Source organism: Schistocerca gregaria, chromosome 2 (assembly GCF_023897955.1).
Source record: "Schistocerca gregaria isolate iqSchGreg1 chromosome 2, iqSchGreg1.2, whole genome shotgun sequence".
Lineage (NCBI taxonomy): Eukaryota > Metazoa > Arthropoda > Insecta > Orthoptera > Acrididae > Schistocerca > Schistocerca gregaria.
In genome coordinates this window covers 76,142,478-76,155,428 of record NC_064921.1, presented here as the reverse complement: position 1 = coordinate 76,155,428, position 12,951 = coordinate 76,142,478, and the positions used below count along the sequence as shown (strand labels likewise).

At 42.9% G+C, this 12,951-nt stretch overlaps 1 protein-coding gene across 4 annotated transcripts in view; it reads right to left on the bottom strand.

Moving 5' to 3' along the window:
* Positions 1–12,951, bottom strand: part of LOC126336348 (solute carrier organic anion transporter family member 4A1) — an 840,769-nt gene that overhangs the window by 167,532 nt on the left and 660,286 nt on the right. For all 4 annotated transcript variants that reach the window (XM_049999925.1, XM_049999926.1, XM_049999927.1 and 1 more), the window contains one exon: positions 10,331–10,433. In XM_049999925.1, the coding sequence (XP_049855882.1) occupies positions 10,331–10,433 (103 nt within the window). The remainder of the gene's footprint in view (positions 1–10,330; positions 10,434–12,951) is intronic.

Genomic DNA, 12,951 nt, shown 5'->3' with positions numbered 1-12,951 from the left:
GAGAAACAATCTTTTCGTGTTTAAGGCTCTAAAGTTCTGGAGAAACAGGGAAATAAAATATTTTTTCGTGTTTCTTGATTTATTAAACATTATGTCAGGAGGTGCTCCATTTCGTCGAATTATTTGAGTTTCGTGTGAGGTCAGCCAATTTTGATGTGGAGAGGAAAAATCACCAAAATAACCAGGGAACAAATTCTTAAATTCTGTAGGAGCTCCAGCTGCTTTATTTAAAACCGAAAACGTCGCCGGCCGCGGTGCTCTAGCGGTTCTAGACGCTCAGTCCGGAGCCGCGCGACTGCTACGATCGCAGGTTCGAATCCTGCCTCGGGCATGGATGTGTGTGATGTCCTTAGGCTAGTTCGGTTTAAGTAGTTCTAATTTCTAGGGGGCTGATGACCATAGATGTTAAGTCCCATAGTGCTCAGAGCCACTTGAACCATTTTTGAACCGAAAACGTCTGCTTGTTATTGTATATTGACGATATTTTACTGCAAGAAAACGTAGTTCTTAAGGTAAAAGACAGAACTTAAAATTACAGTTTGTATTCAAGCCTAGAAACGCGTATTGAAGGCAAATCGTCAAAATAATTTTACATCTTGGAATAACATAAGGCAGTTTTGTTCAGTCACTTCACGCAACGATATAAATTTCCATACTTCCATTACAAGGACACATAGAAGAGGAAAGTACGAGAATCCCTATGCGGTCTCAGCTCTAAAACTCGTAAAGTTCGTATAGCTGCAGAGCGCTTAACAGGAGCGTTCCGATACAGTCCTGGCCATCAGTATGTGACGTCACAAGTGTGCGCGCAGGCCTGTAGTCTAGGTGATGTTGATCAGAGGCGACGTCGCCAAACGCATGCTTCGTTTGGTTTCCCAAAACCGAACAAGAGAGCGATGCAAACGGTAGTAGGGATCGAACCCGAGCCACAGGCTGAGCGTACATTACGTTATTTTGGTAGTGGAGAAAATATCCGCCACAGAATCTAAAGTTATTAAAGGTAGCAAAAGTTAGGCGCCTCGCCCTGTGCGGTGGATGAACGGAATGATTAACCGCTCGCTACTCGCCTCGTTAGCGGACACCGATACGGAGCTGGGGTGCCGTCACTGGACGCCCAGACCCCCTTGACTGATGCCTGATGTTGACATCGTCGTCGGCGCTCCGCTGGGACGTGAGCATCAGAGGCCAGCTGCAGAGTGACGGGGGCAGGGAGCCTGACAGAGTACAGGGCCGTGACTCAACGGGGGCTGTCGCCCCAGAAGAGGCAATATTGAACTTGATCAGATGCTGCGCCCACCGTTCCTTCCCACGCGCTGTGGTGACGCATTAAATATATGCGGCGTGATGCAGTAATTTCCGCGGTCACGGTGAATCAGTCTCCATTTGATAGTATTATCATTAGAGTATATAAAAATCAAAATAACCATCTGTATAGTTACTAGCAAGGGCGATTATGTTAAGAAGTTGAAAGCAATGGGTGGTTGTTATGTTAAGTGTGCAATGACAATTACACTGTTAAGCGCAGAGGAGAGAGTGGACAGGTGGATAGAGTAGCCGGCCGGGGTGGCCGAGCGGATCCAGGTGCTATAGTCTGGAACCGCGCGACCGCTACGGTCGCAGGTTCGATTCCTGCCTCGGGTATGCGTGTGTGTGACGTCCTTAGGTTAGATAGGTTTAAGTAGTTCTAAGTTCTAGGGGACTGATGCCCTCAGAAGTTAAGTCCCATACTGCTCAGAGCCATTTTTTTTTTTTTTTTTTTTTTTTTTTGATAGAGTACATCGAAGGCCTTTATGTTGGTGAGGATTACATGACTGAGGAAAAAATGGGAGTACGTATAGAAGATGGTGGGGCTTCCAGTATTAAAACCGGAGATTAATAGAACTTCGGAAGACTTCCGATCAAATACGCTAGAAGGGACAGATAAAATTAATTCGAAATTACTGAAATCCTCAGGGTAACTGGTGACCAAGAGTCTGGTGAGGAATTGTCTGATTACATGGCTGAGGAAAAAAATGAGAGTCAATACGGAAGATGGTCGGGGTTCCAGTATAACCAGAGATTAATAGAATTTCAGAAGACTTCCGATCAAACATGGTAGAAGGGATAGATAACATTACTTCGAAATTTCTGAGATCTCCAGGGTAACTGGTGACCAATTGACTGCTGGGGACTTGTCTGATTACATGACTGAGGAAATAATGGGAGTCAATATGGAAGATGAAGGGGGTTCCAGTACTACAACCAGAGATTAACTTCAGAATTCCGATCAAATACGGTAGAAGGGATAGAAGTGAAATAAAACACACGCTCTGCGGTTAACAACTGCAGCTGTAAATCGGAGCTTGCTCCAACTAAGGTTGACAAACTTCGAAAGTCAAAAATGGGAAGGTCTTTTAGGAAAAAAAATTCCACCGTCCTGCTCAAAAAGGCAGGAAAAGGCTACATCGGTTTCGGTGGGTAGTCAACTAGAAGACAGGAACGAATCGGAGCGTTTGAAACCATCAAAAAGCACATTAAAACACAAAAAGAAGATTAAACATGAGCAAATAAATTATATAGCAACACACAACATAAACTCACTACTTCAGACTGGAAAACTCAAGGAGCTCACATATGAACAAAATGAACAAAAAATTTTAATAACAGGGATCCAAGAAATGAGAAACACCACAGAGGAACCATTCGAATCACAAGGATACAGAATTTATAATGGGAAACCAGGACCGAGGGCAATGAAACAATGTCCCCAGTTTGGAACACGGTTTTTAGTAAACATAAAAATAATAGACTCAGTAACGGATTTCCAAGCAGTATCACCAAGAATTGCAACTCTAAGCTTTAAAACAATGAATAAAACCTATACAATAATAAATGCTCATGCCCCAACAAATGAAAAAAATTGTCTAACAAAAACAAAGGAAGAGGTAGATAAATTTTGGGGCCTTCTAGAACAAACTGTGAACAGAGTAAATAAAAAGAATGTAAAAATCTTATGGGGAGATTTCAATGCTCAGTTGGGAAACGAAAGGAAATATAAAGATATAATTGGAAAACGGAGTCCACATAAATTTACAAGCAAAAGCGGTCAAAGACTTGTAGAACTCTGCCGAGAACACAACCTTATATCTAAATAAACATACTTTAAGAGGAAGCCAAGTAAACTTAAAACATGGAACATCCAGACTGGAGGAAGGGGGAGTGGCAGCTAGACCAAGTCTGTATGGACAAAAATTTTCATAAGGAGATCCACAATGGGAAAGTACTGAGAGGAGCAGACACAGGCTCAGACCATTATATAGTAAAAATTAAAATCAAATTCACTCCGTTAAATAAGAGGACCGGAAAAACTAATAAAATAAAAATGAGGTTTTACCCACATCAGCTAATTAAAAATAATAAATAACAACAAATAACACAAACCATCAAATTTAACGATGATCTAGAACAACTAGTGCCTAATCTTAAAAAAGAAGCAGAGAATCTAGCTCCCTTGAACCCCCGAAGGAAACATGCATGGTGGACATCAGAATGTGACAAATTCCATGAAGATAGACACCAAGCATGGTCAAAGTTTCAAACACACAAAACTGAAGATAATGCCATTAACCTAAAAAATAAAAGAAAAAATTTACACAAAATATTAGAAGAATCAAGAGAGGATTCCATAAAGATATTATAAACTCTATAGAAGATAACTATCATAAAACCAACTCCAGGAACTACTATAAAATCTTTGGGAAACAACTACAACAATATGAGGTCCCTACACTAATACTGAAAGATGAAGATGGAAGAATGACACACAGTAACAAGGAAAATGCAAAAATCATGGCAAAAGCATTTAACAAACTTCTGAATTGCGAGGAACCCAAAGAACCCTTACAAAACAACATAAATACCCCAATAAAAACCAAACGTAACAAACTAGACCCTCCAACTTTCCAAGAAGTAGAAAAAATTCTTAAAGAACAAAAAAATTATAAGGCATGTGGAGAAGATCAGATTTTTGTTGAAATGTGGAAATATGCAAGTGACGCAGTCAAGACCTCCTTACACATGGCTCTAACAAAAATTTGGGTGACAGAAAGATTCTCTGAACATTGGACCACAGCTATCATTCACCCACTACACAAAAAGGGAGATAAGAGCAACCCAGACAACTACAAAGGAATCTCTCTCCTAGATTGCACATACAAAATTCTACCCAAGATCCTATATGAAAGAATGAAGGAACAATTAGAACAGGAGGTAGGGGAATATGAGGGAGGTTTCAGACCATGGAGAAGCTGTACAGAGCAGATAATTAGTTTAAAATTGATTATGGCATACTACAAGAAACGGAACGAACCTCTGGTAATAACATTTGTAGATTTTAAGAAGGCATATGACTGTCTCCACAGACCTTCAGTATTAGAAATTTTAAGAAATCTAGGACTCCATCCAAAACTAATTAAAATAATACAACTCACTCTAACCAACACCAAATCAACAGAGAAGTTTAGAGGAGAAATTTCGGAACCATTCCTCATAAAAACAGGCTTAAGACAAGGTGACTGCCTATCACCATTACTGTTCAACTGTGCACTGGAGTACATAATGAGAGAATGGTACAAAGATGATAAAAATTGGAAGTGCAAAAGATGATATTAACTTAAACTGCTTGGGATTCGCTGTTGATCTTGCTCTCCTAGCCAACACCGTTCAAGAAGCCAGGCAACAAGCGAAAATACTACAAGAAATAGCAGAGGAAGTAGGCCTTACAATACCATTTGAAAAAACGGAGATTATGCTAACTGATCCACCACTTGCAAACAAAATTAAATAGGAGAACAGGAAATTCGCTGTTGATCTTGCTCTCCTAGCCAACACCGTTCAAGAAGCCAGGCAACAAGCGAAAACACTACAAGAAATAGCAGAGGAAGTAGGCCTTACAATACCATTTGAAAAAACGGAGATCATGCTAACTGATCCACCACTTGCAAACAAAATTAAATAGGAGAACAGGAAATCAAAATTGTTGATAAATTTAAATATTTAGGCGAAATAATAACATGCAATCTAAATGAGAAGCCATCATGGAAGAATAGAATAAAAAAACTGAACTACGCAAATTACATTACCAAAGCTGCATACAACAAAAAAAGCCACTCTATAGATGCAAAATTAAAACACTATAAAACAGGTACACTACCAGAAATAATGTATGCAGCTAAAAATATCTGCAAAACAACTAATACAGCAGAAATTGACAGACTACTAAAAATAGAAAGAAGAATAATTAGGACAGGTATAAATAAACACTATAAAATAAATGGACATTGGAGAATAGCATCAAATGAAGCAATATATAAGAAAAAAGAACCAGTCATGAGCACGATCAGGAAGAAACGCATCTCATTCTTTGGACATCTGATGAGAACTCCAGAAAACAGAATTAGTAAAAAAATAATCCAAAAATTGTGGAATAGCAAGAGCGACATTAAATGAATCACAGAAATTAAGGAAGACATAAAACAACTCCAATGACCTAAAATACAAGACAGAGAAAACCAGAATAGTGCAAGATCCGCAAACCAGACTACAAATGAAAATCAATAAAAGGAGTACCGGAAGAGTGGTCTCAGATGAAGAAAAAAAGAAAATATCTGAAAGAATGAAGAAATATTGGGCAGACAGAGGAGCAAAACACGTTTCATATAAGAATTCATATAAGAATTGACAGAAATGAAAGAAAGGTCCCAGAGTGGGATTGCAGTTCAAGGTGAGAGGATATCATTGGTAAGATTCGCTGATGAGATTGCTGTCCTCAGTGAATGTGAAGAAGAATCACAGGATTTGTTGAAAGGCAAGATCAGTCTAATGAGAAAGATGAAAGTAATGGGAAGCAGCATAAACGAGATAAATGAGAAATTTAACAACAAAAATTGGGGACCGTGAAACAAAAGAACACGACGAATAAAGGAAGGAGGGCAAAAAGAGCAGGCTAGCACATGCAAGGAGGGGAATCGCGGCCAAGATAAGTCTACTGGTTTCAAACAGCGGCTTCATTCAGAGGTAGAAATTGCCGAGAATAAATGTTTGGACCACAATATTGTATGTTAACAAATGATGGACTTTGATAAAACCATAACAAAAGTGAATCGGAACGTTTGAGATGTGTTGGTAGACAAGAATGTTGAAAATTAGTGGACTGATAAGATAAGGAATAAAGAGGTTTTCTGCAGAATCGCCAAAGAAAGGAACATACGGAAAACGCTGACAAGACGAAGCGACAGGACGATGTGTTACGACTTCAGAAACTAGCTTCCATGGTACTAGAGGAGCTTGTAGAAGGTAAAAACTGTATGGGAGGGTAGGGTTTGGAATACATCCAACAAATATTTGGGGATGTGGGGTGCAAGTGCTCAGTCGCATGACTGATGCCTAAAAAAAAAAAAAAAAAAAAAAAAAAAAAAAAAAAAAAAAAAAAAAAAAAATTCTCTGTTGACATAGCAATGATAAGAAATCTAAAAACGTCGGCTTTCTGATACGAAGACACTAAATTTATGGATTTGAAACTCAATGCCTCGGATTAACTTACGACTCGCAAAGGCAAAGGAGATTTAGACTTACTTGGAAAGTAAAGATGCAGATCTGGTGGAAATAGCAGAAAACAACATTTTTTAAAAAATGTGTGTGAAATCTTACGGCACTTAACTGCTAAGGTTATCAGTCCCTAAGCTTACACACTACTTAACCTAAATTATCCTATGGACAAAAACACACACCCATGCGTGAGGGAGGGGCTCGAACCTCCGCCGGGACCAGCGGCACAGTCCATGACATTAAGCGCCTCAGACAGTTCGGCTAATCCCGTGCGGCACAACATTTTTCATTCAAAGCAGCACTACCATTTCCATAATTCGCTTGACGAAAATGTCTTCACTTTTGTGCTCGAAAAGAGAGATCAAAATGGCCCTGTCCATTTGAAGCAAGCACCAAGGAACTTCTTTTGTTTTTCATTTTTCATTCCGAACTCGTGAGAACAGGATGAAGTATTGTAGGATTTCGTCCTTTTCAGCCAAATACTCTCTATCAAATTCTGAAGATGGCAGGGGTCAAATACAGGGAGCGAAAGGCTATTTACAATTTGTGAAGAAACCAGATGGCAGTTATAAGGGTCGAGGGACATGAAAGAGAAACAGTGGTTGGGAAGGGAGTGAGACAGAGTTGTAGCCTATCAACGATATTATTCAGTCTACGGAGGTTGGAACTTTAACAGTGTGAACTATTTATTTAAAGCTCGTACAAAATAGATACATGTTTCAAAGTTTTACTGATCTTCAAAGTAGTCACCAGCATTGTGTATAGCCCGTTGCCAGCGATGTGGAAGTCGTAGGATACTCTTAGCAGTGCCAGTTGTCTTGACAGTTCGAGCGGCGCGGCCTATTGCCCGACGAATTTGCAGCAGTTCTGAAGAGAATGCCGTGAAGTGTTTCCTTCAGTTTAGAAATAGAGTTGAACTCATGAGAGCTTACGTCAGGGGAGTGCAGCAGGTGGTATAGCACTTAGCAGCCCCACCAGTCAAACAAATCAGTAACAGCTTGCACTGTACGTGCTTGAACATTCTCCTGCAAAATGATGGTCAGGTCCTGCAGAAAGTGCCAACACTTCTGTCTCTATGCTGTGAGAGTAGGCTGTTTAGGTTTTTTTATTGGTAACGCCGCGTAGCGCTCTATATGAAAATCACTGGCTGTTGTGTGTGCAGTCAGTGGCTGGTTAGCATTGTTGCTATCGTCGCAATTGTAGTGTTGGGCAGTTGGCTGTTAACAGCGCGTAGTGAGTTGGCTGTTAACAGCGCGTAGCGTTGCGCAGTTGGAGGTGAGCCGCCAGTAGTGGTAGATGTGGAGAAGTGAGATGGCGGATTTTTGAGAGCGGATGATCTGGACATGTGTCCATCAGAGACAGTACATTTGTAAGACTGGATGTCATGAACTGATATATATATATACTCCTGGAAATGGATAAAAGAACACATTGACACCGGTGTGTCAGACCCACCATACTTGCTCCGGACACTGCGAGAGGGCTGTACAAGCAATGATCACACGCACGGCACAGCGGGCACACCAGGAACCGCGGTGTTGGCCGTCGAATGGCGCTAGCTGCGCAGCATTTGTGCACCGCCGCCGTCAGTGTCAGCCAGTTTGCCGTGGCATACGGAGCTCCATCGCAGTCTTTAACACTGGTAGCATGCCGCGACAGCGTGGACGTGAACCGTATGTGCAGTTGACGGACTTTGAGCGAGGGCGTATAGTGGGCATGCGGGACGCCGGGTGGACGTACCGCCGAATTGCTCAACACGTGGGGCGTGAGGTCTCCACAGTACATTGATGTTGTCGCCAGTGGTCGGCGGAAGGTGCACGTGCCCGTCGACCTGGGACCGGACCACAGCGACGCACGGATGCACGCCAAGACCGTAGGATCCTACGCAGTGCCGTAGGGGACCGCACCGCCACTTCCCAGCAAATTAGGGACACTGTTGCTCCTGGTTATCAGCGAGGACCATTCGCAACCGTCTCCATGAAGCTGGGCTACGGTCCCGCACACCATTAGGCCGTCTTCCGCTCACGCCCCAACATCGTGCAGCCCGCCTCCAGTGGTGTCGCGACAGGCGTGAATGGAGGGACGAATGGAGACATGTCGTCTTTAGCGATGAGAGTCGCTTCTGGCTTGGTGCCAATGATGGTCGTATGCGTGTTTGGCACCTTGCAGGTGAGCGCCACAATCAGGACTGCATACGACCGAGGCACACAGGGCCAACACCCGACATTCATGGTGTGGGGAGCGATCTCCTACACTGGCCATACACCTCTGGTGATCGTTGAGGGGACACTGAATAGTGCACGGTACATCCAATCCGTCATCGAACCCATCGTTCTACCATTCCTAGACCGGCAAGGCAACTTGCTGTTCGTACAGGACAATGCACGTCCGTATGTATCCCGTGCCACCCAACGTGCTCTAGAAGGTTTATGTCAACTACCCTGGCCAGCAAGATCTCCGGATCTGTCCCCCATTGAGCATGTTTGGGACTGGATGAAGCGTCGTCTCACGCGGTCTGCACGTCCAGCACGAACGCTGGTCCAACTGAGGCGCCAGGTGGAAATGGCATGGCAAGCCGTTCCACAGGACTACATCCAGCATCTCTACGATCGTCTCCATGGGAGAATAGCAGCCTGCATTGCTGCGAAAGGTGGATATACACTGTACTAGTGCCGACATTGTGCATACTCTGTTGCCTGTGTCTATGTGCCTGTGGTTCTGTCAGTGTGATCATGTGATGTATCTGACCCCAGGAATGTGTCAATAAAGTTTCCCCTTCCTGGGACAATGAATTCACGGTGTTCTTATTTCAACTTCCAGGAGTGTATATATATAATGACTTTTGAACACTATTAAGGTAAATACATTGTTTGTTCTCTATCAAAATCTTTCATTTGCTAACTATGCCTATCATTAGTTGGTGCCTTCAGTAGTTTGAATCTTTTATTTAGCTGGCAGTAGTGGCGCTCGCTGTATTGCAGTAGTTCGAGTAACAAAGATTTTTGTGAGGTAAGTGATTTGTGAAACGAATAGGATAATCTAGTCAGGGCCATTCTCTTGTAGGGATTATTGAAAGTCAGACTGCGTTGCGCTAAAAAATATTGTGTGTCAGTTTAGTGTTGATCAGAATAAGTAAAGAGAGTAATGTCTGAGTACGTTCAGTATTGCTCAGCTGTTTATCAACAAAGTAATTTAGTAATTTTTCTAAGGGGACGTTACAGCTGTTCATTTTTGGAACACAACCTACGACCAGCTCCCAATTCAGCCGTCATACTGTGGGTGACCTTGGAGACATGTTGTCGCGCCTTATCGTGGAGCACTATCACTCTCTCCGTGGGCAGCCAAGGCTTTCGCCCTTGATGGACTTGCGTAAGCTACAAGCTACCGAATGCCTCACAGTACACGTAACTGTCAATGGGTTTTCTGTGCTCGAGGAATTCCGAAAGTGTCGACCCCGGACGTCGAGAAAGACGGTGAGGGTCACCTCACCTGCTGTGGGCACAGCTATGAATATTTTAGGGAGAGGCGATGACGCTAGATTCGCGCAGCTAGATGTCATGCTACGTTATTGCAAGGCAAATTTAAACCGATTTGGGTATCACGACGTTTTGTATCTTTCAATTTGAAAACTTCTTATAACGCGACCATGGAGCGGTGCTTACTATTCCGTAAACATCGAGCCATGCTTTCTGTTCCGTAAAACCGAGGATGTGACAGCAGAAGCATGTAAAGAAGAGGTACTCACTCTGCCGGGTTGACGGTGAGGACGTCGGTGTAGATCTTGAGCAGCTGTCCTCCCAACACGTAGCCCAGCGCTGGCCCGATGATGGCCGTCGTGTAGTAGATGCCTGCAACACCGCCGTACACACGTTTCACTCACAAACCTGCACATTATTATTGTTATCGTATGCATCAATTACAGTAATACACATTTAGCAAAACAAAGAGATACGTATGAAAATGAACATGTGAAATTATACACAGTACACAAGTTTTAAAACGACTCATAAAACACTCGGATGTTGATGGACTCGATCCAGCGGAGTGCCTCGTGGGATGCTTGATGGGGCTGCTCAATGCCACCAGGGAAGCGTCTGATTGGACATCCATTTACAATGTGGCTCATTGTTTGGGTGTCACCACAGCCACACATGCTGTCACTTGAAAAGCCCCACTTGTGCTTGTTGTATTTGCACCTACCCTCTTCAGTCCGATATCTGTTTAACTGCACCCACACATCCCTTGGTTGGTGGAAGCCTGGAACTGGAACTGTAGGAGTGTCTACAAGTTCGTGGTTTCGGGTTCTTGTAGCTTGCCACTCACGTTTCTACTTTGCGTCCTGGTCGAATCCTGTGGATAGCATTTGGACTCTCATTTCATATGCTGGTCTTCTAGATTTGAGGCGTTTCCTGGGCAGTGATAGCAAATCGTCATGAAGAGGGATCGAGTTGTTTTCAGAAACTTGCTGGCAGAGGTTGTAAAGAGCAGCCTTTCGACGGAGGTCTGGTGAACAAATGTTTGAAAGTAGACCGGACTGTACCACTAATTACTCTCATAACTGAGTTCAGTTGAACGTCTACTTTCACTACGTGGGGGCTTCGGAGCCAAACTGGTGCACAGTATTTTGCCGCAGAGTATAGGAGTGCAAGGGATGCTCCTCGGAGAACTGATGCGGTTGCTCCCCATGTACCGCCTGCCAGCTTTCTCACAAGGTTCACTCAAGTTTGCATCTTCTTGGCCAAGTTGGAAAGCTGTTTTTTGTATGTTAAAGTTCTGTCCAGAGTGACTACCAGGTATTCTGGGCTTTCGTTGTATCTGACTGTGCCAAGAGGGCCGAACTGTGGACTGATCTTTGCTGATGAAAGGCGATTAGAGAGGTGGAACAGGCTTACCTGGATTTTAGAAACATTTGGTCTCAGTCGCCATGACTCAAAATACTCATAAAGTTTAGTAAGGGTGTTCGTTAGGTGTTCTTCACATTCAGAAAGGTCTTCACTCTGATATGAAATTGCCAGGTCATCTGCATATTGAAATTTTCGGCAGGTGAGCTGTGAGGAGGTTGAATAATACTAGAGCAAGAACAGAGCTCTGAGGTAATCCGTCACTGAGTACATGCCATCTGCTTTTCTCTTCTTCTTGATGTATTTTAAACATGTTACTTAAGAGATTTCCTCGAGTTTTGCAAAGTATTGGTCTCAAAAACTTCAATAATAGGCCCTCGCGCCACACCGTGTCATAAGCTGCTGACAGTTCAATGAACACTACTCCAGTTTTAAGTTTCTTTTGGTATCCAGATTCTATGTGAGTTGTCAAGGAGAGCACTTGTTCACAGCAGCTTCTATAAGGTCTGAATCCAGCTTGTTCAGGTGCTATCATAGCATGGCCAGAATGGACAGTTTCTCGAAAAGAAGTTGTGTGACGAACATCTACAATGGGTAAAAGAAGCATAACTAAATCTAGTTGAGTCTGATAAGGTAATGGTGAGGGAATTAGATTAGGAAATGACGCGCTCTTAGTAATAAAAGGGCTTTGGTATTCGGCCGCGCTCCTGCAATGACTCCACTCACCAAGTTGTTTACTGCCACATACCTATCGTAGAACCTCTGTCTGTACAGTTCGGCAACCACAGGTGGAAACATCAAAGACTTAAAGTTTAGGTCACCCTGGAGGCGCTCTCACATAAGGCAGCTGCTCGCGACGAGCATGAAACCCGGGATAGAGTCCCAACTGCCACAACATATTCATTATAAAGATAAAAGCATGCATTCTCGATACGTGTTGTTGTTGTAAATGGAGGAAAATTCATGTGGTTGAATGCTGTGATTCAATTAAAAAGGAAATTTTGACCCGCTCTGGCATTGCACAGATACCACTCGTCATCTATGGCAAAACGACTTTTTTATGGTACCAGTAAGCCTATATAGTGATGTGCACAAACCTCCATCACTCCCTCGATTACTGAAACCGTATCAAAATCCGTAAAGTAGGACCTGAGATTAGTTTCCACATAAAAACGTGGCGGGGGAATTTAATCAATATATTGTATTATAGAAGTGTACACTGTGCATGCCGGTAAAAGTCAGAAACGATTCCCGTTACGATCAAGGCAGTTATACAATGTGTTAGCCCTGTATCTCCTATCCGTGAAGAAGGTTCCCGTTCTTACCTACAGAGCGTGTTTTTGAAGATAAAAGGGCTGGGATGTTTCGCCCTCTAGAACTTTCTGCAACATTCCAGAACATTCGAGAGAATTCGATAACATTCCACAACATTCGAGGGCTTTTCATAACGTTCCAGAATGTTCTACAATGATCTGGGATCTTTGGGATTGTTTGGGAATAGCCTGGAACATTCGGGAAGATTCCA